The sequence below is a fragment of the Lepidochelys kempii genome, chromosome 8 (assembly GCF_965140265.1).
Source record: "Lepidochelys kempii isolate rLepKem1 chromosome 8, rLepKem1.hap2, whole genome shotgun sequence".
NCBI classification, from domain to species: domain Eukaryota; kingdom Metazoa; phylum Chordata; order Testudines; family Cheloniidae; genus Lepidochelys; species Lepidochelys kempii.
The window spans coordinates 66560586-66576048 of record NC_133263.1 but is presented as its reverse complement, the minus strand read 5'-3'; the positions used below and the strand labels follow the sequence as shown (position 1 = coordinate 66576048).

Below are 15463 nucleotides of genomic sequence, written 5' to 3'. Positions count from 1 at the left end.
CTGAGCATAAGCTTTCGTGAGCTACAGCTCACTTCATCGGAAGCATACTGTGGAAACTGCAGAAGACATTATATACACAGAGACCATGAAACAATACCTCCTCCCACCCCACTCTCCTGCTGGTAATAGCTTATCTAAAGTGATATTAGTTTCTGCAGTTTCCACAGTATGCATCCGATGAAGTGAGCTGTAGCTCACGAAAGCTTATGCTCAAATAAATTGGTTAGTCTCTAAGGTGCCACAAGTACTCCTTTTCTTTTTGCGAATACAGACTAACACGGCTGTTACTCTGAGACTTGACAATGTACCTTTCTGTTATGCTCTAACAAATTATTTAATAAAATCAAAGTGACTACTCTGAGGTTTTTTTAAGTACTGAGTAAATTGGAACCTCACTCAATTTGCAACACAATACAAGAAGAATCTGGTTGGGACAAGATTCTTGTCCTTAGTCTGTCCTTAATAAGGGCCTCCTGTAAGAAGCTGTACATGCTTAACTCCTGTTTATTTCAATGGGAGTTGAGCATGTTCAGCAACAAACAGGTACAGGAACATGCAAGACAAAAGAATAAGTACGCATTTGTAATTGTTTGGTGCTGAACAATTAATATGACTCAATCTTCCTAAAAAACATTAAAGTTAACTTTTTACCGAGGATAAGTACCTCTTAACAGACAAAACAGTTTTCAGTACAGTTCTGAAGTCTTTAATTAAGACTTAAGATTAAATTTAATTTAATCATCCAGGAGATGATTTTTGAGGTTCTCCTGGATAGTTGCTTAAGATGGGAATCACTGTGGTCCCTTACATAGAAAAATATCAATAAATCAATAATCTTCTGAGTATGTCAATAGACACCCAAGTCTTAAAGGAAGCAAACAAAAGAAAAACCTACTATGTAAAGACTAAAGTTAATTGAAATCTATAAATAAGCACACAGGCTGAGGCTCCATCTTTAAATTATGATAATGTTTAAAATCTGAGAGACCAACAATAAGTCCCCGACTGGAAAAAAAATCAGCTTAGATGTTTCGCCTCAATGATTTTAAACCCAAAACTTATTTATACTTTGTTTTTCTTTTGAAATTATGAAGATTCTACATACATTGTTCCTTATAACCCAATCACTGAAGCCTGGAGATATTAAAAAGATTAAAACATAACCAAAATGTCCTGTGTGGACTGCACAGAACAATGGGGATTTGACAAATGGGCACTGGTTGCTGCAGTAGTTGACTGATACAGGAAAAAATGGCAGATGAACCCTCAGCTTCACAACTACACAGAAAAAGTAACATTTAAGTTAAATTTGGAGCCTGAAACCTTGACTGTAATAAAGCCTCAACTAAGAACTGATACAGAATAAAAATTAAAAAAAAAATCTGAGCTCTTTTATGGGCCTGACCTTAAAGGGTCTTTCACCATGTATACTGCAGAAGAGGACCCCTGGGCCAAATCTCAACCTTGAAGAGAAGACTACAGCACTGTACTCTCCTGATTGGTGATAAAGTTCACACCAAACCTATTCAAGTGTGGGGGAAGGAAGCTAGCTTTGTTTCCAACTAATATACTGTCTTTGAAGTTCTTTCTGTGTTAACCTGTCATATTTCTTGTGAATTGATGTGACATTAAAAAAAAATGGCCAAAAAAAGCTTGTGATTTCTTCCCTTCATCAAAGGCAGTTTGACCTGGACATAGGCAGAACCCAGTAATTGAAAAATGAAAGTATGTGGTGTGTTTTTGGAATCTACGAAGTGCCTCTTATTGTCCGGAAGGAGGAATTGGACTTCAGCAATAGTCCTCCAAGGTTGCAAAAATCCAACTTTGCTGCCAGATATCTTTGAAGATAAGAGATGCTATTGTCAGCTCTGATAGCAATAGAGTTCCAGAAACATAGCAAACTGAGATGCTTACAAAAACCAAACCAAAATTTAAAAAAATCCTTATAATTTCCAATAAGAAAGTTACTATGAATGCATATTAACCTCCTTTCAAAACAAAATAACTAAAATAAATTGGTTATTGAAGACATTTGTAAATTTCCTTTTAAACATTTTGTTTATACATTATAAAACAACATATACAGTAATAAAAAAATAAATATAAAGCTCCTTCACCCCAGGTAAATAACAACCACCACGAAAACTTGTGTGTGGTACAATCTATATCCTGCAGCTATCACTGGAGCAATGGTACTTTCAACTTCAACTTCTCTGTTCAGGAAACAGAGCTTTTTCACCAACCGGTGCATAAATTTGGAACTCAGTCCTGAAAGAGCTCACATAACCACAAACCCCAGTGCCTTCTCAGCAAAATACAAAACCCAATTCTCTAACCTCACCTTCCCACAATAAAAACAAAAACAACAAAGTCTAATCCATATTGATTGGAAGGAAAAGAGAGCAAAATATAACTTATGCAACTGTCAATTTTGGGAAGTGCTCAGCTAACCGTAGTGATGGGTGCCACATAAAAACAAACAGATTTGATGCCAACAACAGCATGTGGCATACCAGTAGTTTTACAAAACCACCATACCAATTCCCAATATACTCAATCTTTACATACCAAATAGTTCTCAACTTTACATTATCTTTATGCTGAATCTCTTCACAACTACCGCTGCAACATGCTGTTAGGCGGAACCAAATACTGAATTATTAAGAAAAATAATGCAAAAAGCATCTTACATTTTCTCCTTCATCACATTTTCCCTGATATCTAGCCCGGCTAGCACCTCAATGCATTTGCAGAATTTCAGCATCCAGAGTAGTGTACAGTCAGCACATCCCAAGTCTGCAACCTATAAAGTAGGTTTGAAAACAATGGCATCTTAATACCCCATATTCTTAAGTTATTTGTGTGACTCACAAAATATGTTCTGCATTGATATTAAACAAACTTTTTATGAAATAGGAATTAAATGCATGGCATTTCTATGAAATTTTATAATTTAGTTTTACAAGCGGTACATGAATTGAAAAGATTCTTTACAAAGAAGGACATTTAGGCCCCAGTCCTGCAAGCGGTTCTACACAGGTTGGCCTTTATGCAGTTAATAGGGCTCCACATGAGCATAAGGGTTCACTCACATGCAATAGTTTAGATCCTGAGCCAGCAAAGACTTACACACATGCTCATAGGTGCTGCAACTGGGGGTGCTGCTGCACCCCCTGTCCTGAAGTAGTAATAACAACCCAAATATATGGTTTCAGCCTTCAGTAGCCCCACTATAAAAATGGTTCCCGCACCACCGCACATGCTCAACTCTTCTCAATGAATAGCTCCATTTTTTTCACTGGGATTACTCACAATGCATAAAGTCAAGAACCTGCCCAGCACCATCCAGATAGCTAGGCAGGGCCCTATCAACAATGAATTAGTAGGCTTTATCCAGCTTTTTTTTTTTTTTTTTTTGGGGGGGGGGGGCATCCACTGTAATCTCAAGGACAGGATGAGCATGCAAACTAAACAACACTCTACACCCAATACTCCGTTCAGATCAGGATTGAAGCCCACTGAAGCTCAGCTGATGTGGGGAAGCCTAAACTGTTTCTACTCAGGCTAAATCTGACCTGTTGATGAACAGAGAACTCCAGTTTTTACACTAAATTAATTTATCAAATAAATAAATAAATAAATAAAATTTTGTATTGCCAAGCCAGAAGCATTAAAGTTTTATAGATACAGATGCAACAGAGCTACTGAACAGATCCTGTTCAAAACCAGATCAAAATGTCATGATCTCATACAGTGGAACAGAAAAGTGCTTTATAAAGCAATAAATTAGCTATTGGTAATGTGAATACATAAGAAACACAAATGTCATTATACAACTGCCAAAAGCTCACATATTCCCTGAGACATTAAAACCTGTGTCACAGAGACCCAATGTTGGGGAGAACATGGAGATTAACCCTAGATCCCTACACTTTTTTTATTTCAAAATTTAGAAAATTAAAAAGGTTAGCACTTTTCATTTTTCATCTTCAAATCTTTTTAAAACAGTAAGTGCCTTGGCATCTTCAATTTCCAGTGGAAAAAAAACAGGATTCTCTTTTATTTTTGCGCAGATGATTGCATACTAACACTATCCCAGATTTTTAATGTCTTTCTTTTGTGTAAGTGTGCATTTTTGCTTGGCTGAGAGAGAGGAGCCTGGCACTATATTGGCACTACAAAACAGAGAGACTGAAAGATGTCTAGGGCTTGTCTTCATTGCAACAGTTAGCTTAAGTGAGAACAACCACTCCGCTAAGCAACACTGTACAAAGTTACACATTGCATAATTTTGATTAGGAGCACAGGGTACATCTACACTGCAGCTGGCAATGTGCCTCCCAATGCAAGGAGATTTAAGCATGCTAGCATGCTTAAAATAGCAGTATGGCCATTGCAGCATGGGTGGCAGCTCAGGCTAACCATTCAAGCTTGGAGGAGCTTGGACTCAGGTGGCTACCCTAAGCTGCCATGTGTGCTGCAACATCCATCACATTTTTTTTTTAGCGTGCTAGCTTGAGCAAAGCTAGTGTGTGTCTTTCTACCCACTTTGGGAGTCATGTTTCCAATTGCACAGTAGACATATAGGCAGAGTGATTGGTTTAACTGCTTCTGTGTTGTTGTAACTTGAGCTGCTGCATCCCCACAGCATTACTAGCAAGCATCAGCAGCACTTGAGTTTCAACCCCACAAGCTACCTTGAGTTTAAAGCACCACTTAAAAATCTCTAGTTTGAGTTACGTGTGGACAGGAGTTGGGTTAGGGGCAAAACCTGAGTTGGTTCAAGCTAACATTGCAGTGAAGACAAACCTTTAGGGGAAGGAGCTCGGACTAAGCCCTTCAAAGAGTCTTTTCAAATATATTTTTCCTCTAAAAAGAAAACAATAAAATGTTCAGAAAATCACCCACTGCCCAGCAAGAGGCAAACATACTTTTATTTGTGTGTTTTAAGCCCCAAAAAACACTTGAGTTCCAGTGTTTTTTCTTCAGTTGACTAGTTATATGAGCCTGGAAAAAGCCAAACATGGCTGTCAAGAATAGTTTGCCAAGGTAACTCAGCTTTAACAAAACTCCCTGAAGTGCCGGTTCTTGGCATTGTAAGTCAGACAACACTGGTATTTCCTGTTTCTAGATGTCTTGTGCAAGCATTTACTGTATCTTTTAAAATGTAAGCTCTGAAAAAACAAACATACCAACCTTCTTAGGTTTGTATTTAATCACTAAATCTTTAATGAACTGGTAACGTTGTTTGTACAGGGGAGGTATGAACTTAATTGTTCCTCTGAGATCATCCTTTTGAAGATTTGTATCCATCACACTGTCCACACTAAAAATTAAAAATAAAGTTTTCTGAAATATTTTCACAACAAATTTTGTCAGTTTATTGTTCTCTGTGGTATTTAATTCATAATATAGATGTGATCCTGTTTTCATATTAAGTCAGTGACAAAATTCTTACTGATGTCAATGGGAACAAAATGAGGCTTTATACCCCTTTCACCATATTTGACAATGAAAATACCCTTTACATAGTCATAATACAAATCAGTCATTTCCCAACAGCTTATCTTTGTCCATCCAAATGGGGGGAGCAAGAAGGAAAAGGTGTCAAGCACAATCCACTGTAGCCGGGTCGGCTAATTTTTCAACCAATTGCAAAAAAAAATTACCTAAAATATCATTTTCATACCTTTGCTATTGCAACTGCTTTGTTTTATATTTACTGTTTGTGTATTTGTTTGGCTCAATATACTTTATGTAAAGTGGCAAATAACAGGAAATGTTTTTTGTGATTAATGTTCCTATATAACATGAAAGGTTCAGTCAGCCCTTAGCTTTAGATTTATTACAAATTAGAGGCATATAATCAGTGCCTGCAGTAAAATTTTACATTACATTGCTAATAAAATGCAATGTCTCGCTGGAAAGATAATCATTACTGCACTTTCAATCTCTGCATTTCCCCCATTACTTAAGTTACATCCTTGAACAAAAAAATGTTTGGAAAGAAATATCCTCCTAAACCTAAAAACAAGGGTTTCATAATATTAATAGCATGATAAATTATGAATGAAGTCAGCAGGAATAGGGTAAGCTAGGCAGTGCAAAGTCTTTTGAATAGGTGTCTTTCTAGTTCAATGCTCATAGTTTGCATCTGTGGTGAACAGGTCCCTGGCAGGTCTAATTAGAAAGAATTGCTATCAAACATGTTTGTGACAAGGCTACTGACAATTTTGCCTTTGCATGGCCTTCAAAGCCTTCTAGGGCTGTCTCATCACTGAAAGAAATGTGATTTAGGATCTCTCTCAAGAAATACGAGAAATGAAGGGAAATACAGCTCTTTGTGCCGTGGGCCAGGCTCCAGGGCCAATGCCCAGGCTTGGCAATAGGGCATCTTCCAGCCATTCCAAGCGAAATACAGGACTGTTTTTGGTGGTATCACCAACTACTGAATTTGGAATAAAAAACCCCACTCATGTCACATCTTCCTCTGGAGCCCCAAATTCCTGGGCTCCCACCCCTCAGTCTGCACTCACAACACCCCCCAAATACTAGGATACGCCCCCACCTCATTCTGCAGCCCCTGCACCCTCGGGCCCTTGCCTACACCTCATTCGCTGAGCTCCAGATCCTCCCCCGGCACCGACCCCTGCCCCCACTCCTAAACCCTAGGGCTCTTCACGCTGCCTCAGCCCCAGGAGCCTCTCCTCCCCCCACTGACGGATACCTGTGGTCGCCCTGCCGGAGTAAGATGCCTCACAGGACCCGTGGCCGCGCGGGGACGAAGGCAGAGAGCGAGGGGCTCTAGAGGAGCCGCTCACGCGAGGACGGTTAGCAAGTGGCAGAGAGCGGAACGCCCCGCCCCTCTGCGTCCCACGGAACACCCAGTTCCCTCCTCCCCTCGGCTTGGCTACCCCACATCGGCTCTGCTCTAATCCCCCTCCAGGCTTTCGGTATGCCCCGGGCCCCTTCGTCTCTCCCTAGCCCCCAGCACTGGTCTGTTCCCCGCTCTTCCTCACCTTGACCACCCCCAGCCAAAGCCACCCTCTGTCTCTGCCTGGCTCATCTCCCAGTCCTTTCTGTCCCAGCCTTACCCTGCATATTTCCTTTACATTAGGGTTTTCCCCTCTGGGGGAAGAGTGAAAAGAATTAAGCAGTCCTACTGCAGGTCAGGGAGGATCACCAATGCACAGCGACTGAGCAGCTGTCACTTTCTTCAACACAGCCCCATGATTAAAAGATTCTGGACTTGTAAGGCCTAGTACCATGGGATTTATTTGGCAATGAAAGAATGAGTTATCAAATCCAAGTCACCACTCAGGTGCTGATGAGCTCCTAAAAGACTAGGTCTATTACTCAGCCAAAACCAGAGTCAGGCTTCTTCTCTCTGTTGGAGCCAGGTCTCAGATCTGTCTCCTTCACTAAGGACTGTAAAATAAGCCATGTTTGAAGTTTCTTGCTTCAGCCATTTTTTACTTATATGGCCACAACATTTTACTTTAGAATTCATGGGAAAAGAGCAAGAATTAACTTATCACATAAAAATAGCAGAGCCTATTTTGCTCAAACTTTTTTTCAGCAAAATCTGTTTTTCAGTCTGGAAAGTTTCAGCCCCAAAAGATTTTTTTTTTTTTAGAAGTTATGAGCAGAGACTTGCAAATCTGCAGATACCTTCTTTGTATCTATGGATACATGCACCAGTGGATGCAGATATCCATGGACCATTTTTGTGACCTGCGAATCAGATGCAGATACAAATTTTGTATCTAGAGTCCTGCAAATCTGCAGACATCTGGTTTATATCCGTGGACCATTTTTGCGTATCATGAATCAGATGTGGATACAAATTTTGTATCCACGCAGGACTCTAGTTATGAGCAAGTGAAAAAGTGGTGTAAGAATGGAAACAGCATCTTGGGATTAATGCAATTACTACTAGCAAAGTCTATTTATTTACATCTGGTATTCAAACTTTTTCATAGTATGAACTACAACAGTGAGATTTTGCAGACTTTGTGTATGTGTGAGATAGAGAGAGAGAGAGAGATTTTAGGAACAGCATCAGCTTGAATTCTAGTCAACATCCAAATACAAATTAAACTTAGTTTCAGGTCAGACACCTGCTCAAGCATCCTGGGAATTTTATTTTACTGTTTTTTCTGTTTTAAAAACTTTTCTCTCCTGTTGCTATATGAAAAACCTGGACAAACAGTGAAAACTGACTTTGATTAAAATGATGACATGTAAAGGACCTGGATCCTGCAAGATCCTTTTCGGGGTTGGACCTTTGCATTTGTTTACTCTGACTGCATAGTTCTTCTTGTAAGATCAGGGCCAAAGTGCTGTCAAATACGCAAACTGAAAACAATAGAGAAAATGTTTTTCCTTGTAATATCTTTTAGTTGTAGTAATTTTTGTATTACTTTTAACCATAGTAGGTTTTAAACAGCCCTCAGACAGAAGTGTGATTATTTAATTAATGGCATCCTTTTAACATATACTTGTCCATTTTTAAACAAAATCTAAGTTAAAATTTGTATGAATTTTTAATTCAAAAATTAAAAATAGTGTTTTTTAATAGGTCGGTTGTTGTAGAAATGCATTGGGATTACGGGCCAGTCACCAAGGCTCAGATCCACACAGGGACTTCCTGTCTAGTCACCAATCCCCAGGAAATGGCTTGACCATCAATTACTTATTTCATTATAAAACGGTTTTGAAGTTAGAACAGACATCTTTTAATACAGTTGTCAGTAATGTTGGGACCCTGTCCATACTTTTAAAGTTTTTGGATATCACATTTTTAGGTTGTTAATAGTTCCTGCATGTCTTGTAAATAACTGAGATAAGGTGGGTGAGGAAATCTATTGGACCAACTTCTACTGGTGAAAGAGACAAGTTTTTGAGATGCATGGAACTCTTTTTCAGGCCTGGGAAAGTACTCAAAGTGTCACAGCAAAATAGGAGGTGGAACAGATTGTTTAGCATAAGTAGTTAACATATATTCTAAGGGAAGTGCCCTGTTACATCTCTGCAGACAGGCCAAAAAAGACAGGTAAGTGGGTTACGGGTTGTTGTAACAAACCACAAATCCAAGGTATTTATTAAGACCAATATTGTTAATGTGTAGCAAAATGATTAATTTAAGCTCCCACGCTAATTGTTTGAAGGTGTTGTGCATAGGGTTGCCAACCCTCCCGGTTTCGTTAGGAATCTCCCGGAATCAGCCTCCATCTCCCAGAGGCTGCTGAAGCCAACCCGGGAGACTTTAGGCCGCTAAAAGTCCGGCGACGTGGCAAGGCTAAGGCAGGCTCCCCGCCTGCCCTGCCCCCACGCCACTCCCGGAAGTGTCTGGCACGTCCCTGCGACCCCTGGGCATGGGGGGGTCAGGGAGGCTCTACGTGCTGCCCCCACCCAGAGCACTGACTCCGCAGCTCCCATTGGTCGGGAACTGCAGCCAATGAGAGTGGCAGGGGCAGTGCGCGGAGACCCCATCCCGTCCCGTCCTGTCCCATTCCTCCCCCCCGGGGCCGTAGGGACATACCGACTGCTTCCAGGAGTGGCGTAGGGCCAGGGCAGGCAGGGAGCCTGCCATAGCCCCACTGCACCACCACCCGGGAGCCACCTGAAGTAAGTGTCGCCCAGCTGGAGCCCGCACCTCTCACCCCCTCCCGCATCCCAAACCCCTGCCCCAGCCCTGAGCCCCTTCCAGCACCCAAACTCCATCCAGAGCTTGCACCCCACACTCCCACCTGCACTCCAACCCCCTTCCCCAGACTCAGCCCAGAGCCCCCTCCCACACTCCAAACCCCTCAACCCCAGCCCAGAGCCTGCACCCCCTCTCGCCCCCCAACCCTCTGTTCCGGCCTGGTGAAAGTGAATGAGGGTGGAGGAGAGCAAGTGACAGAGGGAGGGGAGATGGAGTGAGCAGGGGCGGGGCCTCAGAGAAGGGGTGGGGCAGAGGTAGGACCTCAGGAAAGGGCATGACGGGGCAAGGCAAGGGTGTTTGGGTTTGTGTGATTAGACAGTTGGCAACCCTAGTAGTGCAGGATTGCCTTGAGGACAAGGACTGAGAGGTCAGATATGGAGGGATCATTTTGTGAAAAGTGTTTGCCCACAGGTGATAGGGTGTTTTTGTCTTTTATGCTAAATAAGCTGTTCCACCTCATATTTAGCTGTGAAACTCAAAAGAGGTACTGTGAGATTTTATTAATATTTGTAAAACACTTTGAATTATTTGGATCAAAGGTTCTGTATTTCCTGTTTTGATTCATTATAGCCTGGTAGAATCATCACTGGATATAAGAGTCAGTATAGCATTTGTGAAGAGGGGAAAAGTGAACCCACACACCTAAAATGATATTTTTGTAAAGGGGGCCTTCTCCACAATTACTAATTTTGAGGTCACTTCTCCCCTACAAAACAAAAGTCATCACAAGAAAACAAAAAAAGAAAAGGAGTACTTGTGGCACCTTAGAGACTAACCAATTTATTTGAGCATAAGCTTTCGTGAGCTACAGCTCACTTCATCGGATGCATACCGTGGAAAGTGCAGCAGACTTTATATATACACAGAGAATATGAAACAATACCTCCTCCCACCCCACTGTCCTGCTGGTAATAGCTTATCTAAAGTGATCATCAGGTGGGCCATTTCCAGCACAAATCCAGGTTTTCTCACATTTTTCTTGATTGTTAAATATTAGGTAGTGCGTATAGAGGTGGAGATGGGAACCTTTGAAGATTGTCAGAATGAAAGAAGTAGGAAGTGCTGTCAGCAATTTTCAACTTTAGTGTTTTGCTTTGAAGAATTCAAAAGTGAATGCTTGATCTGCAAGTTTTGAAAACCTTTTCTGATAAGAGGGGAAACAATTTATTTTAGTTCCTCACTTCATAAAAGCAGAGTTCCTCAGATTTAGTCTGTTATCTAAAATTTTTGTTTTATTTCTGTCATGCAGTGGCAGATCCAGCCATCCAAGAGGGTTGTTCATTATAAGGCTATTTACACATTATAATCAGTAATTTCAGGCAAGGTACTCCTGCTTCATTCAACTCTAATAGCATCTAAAGGTAAGTGTAATTGTTCAAAGAACTTTTAAATTACCATAATCTACAGAAAGCAATAAATTGAATTATAATACAGATTTTTTTGATATCAGCATAATCCCATATTTTGCATGCTGCAGGGATTTTTCTGTTCAATCACCTCCATCCTAGCTAAGGAGGAAGACTCAGACTTATTGCCAATTTTAGCTATTCTGTCAAAACTAGAAATTTCTGAGTTAAAGTAGGAAAATTTGCCAAAATATCACATGAATCAAGAAAGTCTAAGACTATGTCCACACTGTCTCCCGCCGACATAGCTACCACCGCTCGTTGGATGGAGGTGGCTTAATTATCTTGATGGAAGGGCTCTCTCCCATCTTAGAACAGCTACACGAGCGATCGTACAGTGGCATAGCTTGATAAGCTCACCAGTGTAGACATGGCCTAAGTCACTGGAATTCCATAAGATGCTTCAGTAACTGGAACAAAAAGCAGGTAAGATAGGTTAGAATGATAACTATTGCCCAGATCCTCAATGGTATTAAGATTCCTAACTTCCATTAATTTTTGAGGAACTAGGTCTATGTCCTTTGAAATCTGACTGCAGATTTGTGTACTGTTCTCTATTAATTTAAGAGATAATGCATCTTGAAAACCAGGTGCTATCACTTGTCACGTATCTTCTCTTTAAATGTGAAATACATGTAATTGAATGTGATTGCAAAGGAAACACGGGCAAAGCAACACTGTCAGAGGACATTACTCAAGAGTAAGTAACATTTGACAAGAAAATAAATATGGCAATATTGCTCAACTTAAAATTCAAAGGCAAATGGACATTCTTCTGTAACCAGACTCAAAGGATGCTATGGTGAACAAGGTACTAAAGACTGCCATTTTTCTTTTCTTTTTCAATTGACAGACTAAGCCTGTCTAGAAAAGGAGATCTGAGTCAGTCTGTATTATTGTGTAATGAGGCTTGCATTGAACCACAGCACGTTTCTTTTAATGCAACTCCTCACTTTTTGCAAGTTAAAATCACCTTTCTGATTGGTTGGATTTGATAGTTTGAAGACCAGCTGAGATCCCTGAAGGAAGAAATCTAATTTTAGACAGAGAAATTTATAGCTTGCAGTTGTACCAAAGGCCTCAGCATCACCACCAAGGAGGGCCTTTGTGGAAAGCCAAGGAGATGCCACTTACACAAAGGGAGAACTTTATAAAGATATCAACTAAAAAATCCTGACAAGGACAGACAAATGCATGAGTAAATAACTTAGAGAACAGACAATAAAGTAAGGGAAAAGACAGTATTTTGAAATGATTGTGAATGAAATGGAAAGAAGAGGGAAGGAACTCAGAGGATGGGGGACAATTTTAAAAATAAAACACTCACCTTCAAAGAGAAATCTCTGTTCACAGACTACATTTTTTAATTTGCATGGGAAATAAGACCCTTCACAATTGTATTAGGATTTTTTAAAAAAAGGATACAAATCCTCATGTTTCCAGGGTAAACTAGTCGCTAATTGGCAGGGGTTAGAAAAAAAATGTATCCTTTGGGAAGAAAGGATAGTCTTTGATGTTTATAGCACTAAACTTGGTCTCAGAGGTATAAGTTAAGTTCCTGTGTCATCTTGGGCATGTTATCTTTTCTGTGTGTCCCTCAATTCCCCACTTGTAAAATGGGAATATTACTAATTCCTTTCTCCCACTTTGTCTTGTCTATTTAGGCTGGGGTTTTCAAATGAGCCTAAGGGAATTAGGTGACTAACTTCCATTAGTCTCCTTTGAAAATTCTAGCTATAGATTACAAGCTTTTTGGGGCAGGGATCAAATCACAATGTGTGTGTATATACAATGCCTAGCACCCTAGAGCCCTGACTTTGGTTCAGGCCTTTAGGTGCTGCTGTGCTATAAATAATTAATTATAATACAAAGCTAAGCTAAAAGAGCTTAGCTGAGCAAACCAAAGAAGTTCCCAGGCTGCTAGGACTGCCACAAGGCAAAGAAGTTATGGTTCTATATTCTTTCTTAGAGCAGTGGGTTCTAGAAACTATTCATCACAAGGACAGACTTGTTAATGTGGAACAGACATGCCATGTGCCTGATGGACCTCCACAAGAGAACATGATGGTTTTAAGACTTCAGTCCTTTGAGAAAGACAATGCATATTAGGGGTACCGTGACAGAAAAATAAATTATTCTGGAAGTCCCTTGTATACCTTTTTTCCCTGGCCAATTAACATAAGCAAAACGGTGAGTATAGAATAAATATGAAATTAAAGAATTAGAGTTAGCTTAAGTTTCATGAAAAAAATAAATGTGTTGTAAAAAAAAGCCCGGACTAGCAAGCAGAAGAAAGGATTGAAAATAATGAGTTATAAGGCCAGAAGGAATGAAGTAAGGAGGATGTCTGGTTCAAAAAATAATTAAATGCATAAGGGAATTTCTGAAAAGAAGGCCTCTGACTAATGGGGTGACTGCAAATGATTTTAAATTAGATAAAAAAACTGTCTTAAAAGGAGCCAACATGGACCATACCACCCCTCATATCTTAAAAGTATAGCCTATGTGAACCTAAATGCAATGAAAAAGCTGTTGGTCAGCTGGAAGGGAAGAGATAAAATTTGCAACCACCTTTATCCCCTTATTAATAAATTCAAGCATACAATTCACCATGTTAACGACCACCACATGTTGGAAAGATATCTTTATAGACCTTTCCATGAGAATACCAGATTTTTTTTCTCAGAAATTTATGAATGCAGAGACCATCACTGTATACACATCGTGCAAATTATTTTGTCCCACTCTGCACAACCTTGCAATTATCTTATTAATAGGGCTGTCAATTAATCACAGTTAACTCATGTGGTTAACTCAAAAATATTAACTGTGATTAAAAAAATTAATCATGATTAATCGCACTGTTAAACAATAGAATACCAATTGAAATGTATTAAATATTTTGGATGTTTTTCTTCATTTTCAAATATATTGATTTCTATTACAACACAGAATACAAAGTGTACGGTTCTCATTTTACATTATTATTTTTATTACAAATATTTGCACTGTAAAAATGATTAAAGAAATAGTATTTTTCAATTCACCTCATACAAGTACTGCAGTGCAATCTCTTCATTGTAAAGTGTAACTTACAAATGTAGATTTTTTTTTTGTTATCTTGCATAATGACTTAGCCACTCCCAGTCTCTATTCAAGCCTAAGTTAATTGTATCCATTTATTCTTTTATTCTCTACCTAAAAGAATAAATGGACACAAATCAGATATCAAGAATTATAACATTCATAAACCAGTCGGAGAACATGTCAATCTCTCTGGTCACGCAATTAAAGACATGAAAGTTGCAATATTACAACAAAAAAAGTTCAAATCCAGACTCCAGTGAGAAACTGTTGAATTGGAATTCATTTGCAAATTGGATACAATTAACTTAGGCTTGAATAGAGACTGGGAGTGGCTAAGTCATTATGCAAGGTAACCTATTTCCCCTTATTTTTTCCTATTCCCCCCGACATTCTTGTTAAACCCTGGATTTGTGCTGGAAATGGCCCACCTTGATTATCATGCACATTGTAAGGAGAGTGATCACTTTAGATAAGCTATTACCACCAGGACAGTGGGGTGATGGGAGGTATTTTTTCATACTTTGTGTGTATAAAAAGATCTTCTACACTTTCCACAGTATGCATCCGATGAAGTGAGCTGTAGCTCACGAAAGCTTATGCTCAAATAAATTGGTTAGTCTCTAAGGTGCCACAAGTACTTCTTTTCTTTTTGCGAATACAGACTAACATGGCTGTTACTCTGAAAAATGAGACCTTGGTATCCCAGTTCACTCAGATATAGCACAACACATAGATGCTGCAACTAGAGGTGCTGGGGGTGCAACAGCACTCTTTGGTTTGAAGGGGTTTCTATCATGTACAGGGTTTACAGTTTTGTTCAATGACTTTCAGCACCCCCAGTATAAAAACTGTTACAGCACCCATGGCACAAAGTTTTATATAGTCTTGCTTCTATACTAGCTTCTTTTATTTTCTATTTTTATGCTGGTAATTCCCAAAGGTGCTACACTATTCCAGTTTGCGGACCTAATTTATTAGAGGCTGCTGCTAACAGGAAGCTTTCAGCTTAAAAGGTTTGGGTTAGCAGGCCTTTTCATGGAATGATGTCCGAAACCCCCCAAGAGGGAATTTATTTCCCATATTTGTAGTCCTTGACTTCAGCGTATGCTCTCCATTGGTGCCAGAACCAGGGGCTCATAGCTCTTCAGCTAGTTTGTTCTTGGGATAGGCCCAAGCGGCATGAGACACGTACTAGGCCGGATAAAATCATTTCCTGCCAAGTTGGTTTCAAGCAAACGAAATTATTGCACAGTTCCAAAAA

General features: G+C 39.7%; 1 protein-coding gene across 8 annotated transcripts in view; it reads right to left on the bottom strand.

The window, feature by feature from the left end:
* Positions 1–15463, bottom strand: part of HENMT1 (HEN methyltransferase 1) — a 72562-nt gene that overhangs the window by 56446 nt on the left and 653 nt on the right. For 3 of the 8 annotated variants that reach the window (XR_012160357.1, XM_073356838.1, XM_073356835.1), the window contains exons 1-3: positions 6728–6852; positions 5197–5326; positions 2691–2803 (exon numbers count right to left, since the gene is read on the bottom strand). Coding sequence is in view for 5 of the 8 variants with exons in the window: in XM_073356838.1 (XP_073212939.1) it covers positions 2691–2803; positions 5197–5313 (230 nt within the window). In the remaining 3 variants the exon portion in view is untranslated. Of the gene's footprint in view, positions 1–2690; positions 2804–5196; positions 5327–6727; positions 6855–15463 lie in introns of those variants that run through there. The other 5 variants (XR_012160356.1, XM_073356840.1, XR_012160358.1 and 2 more) reach the window with 4 other exon arrangements.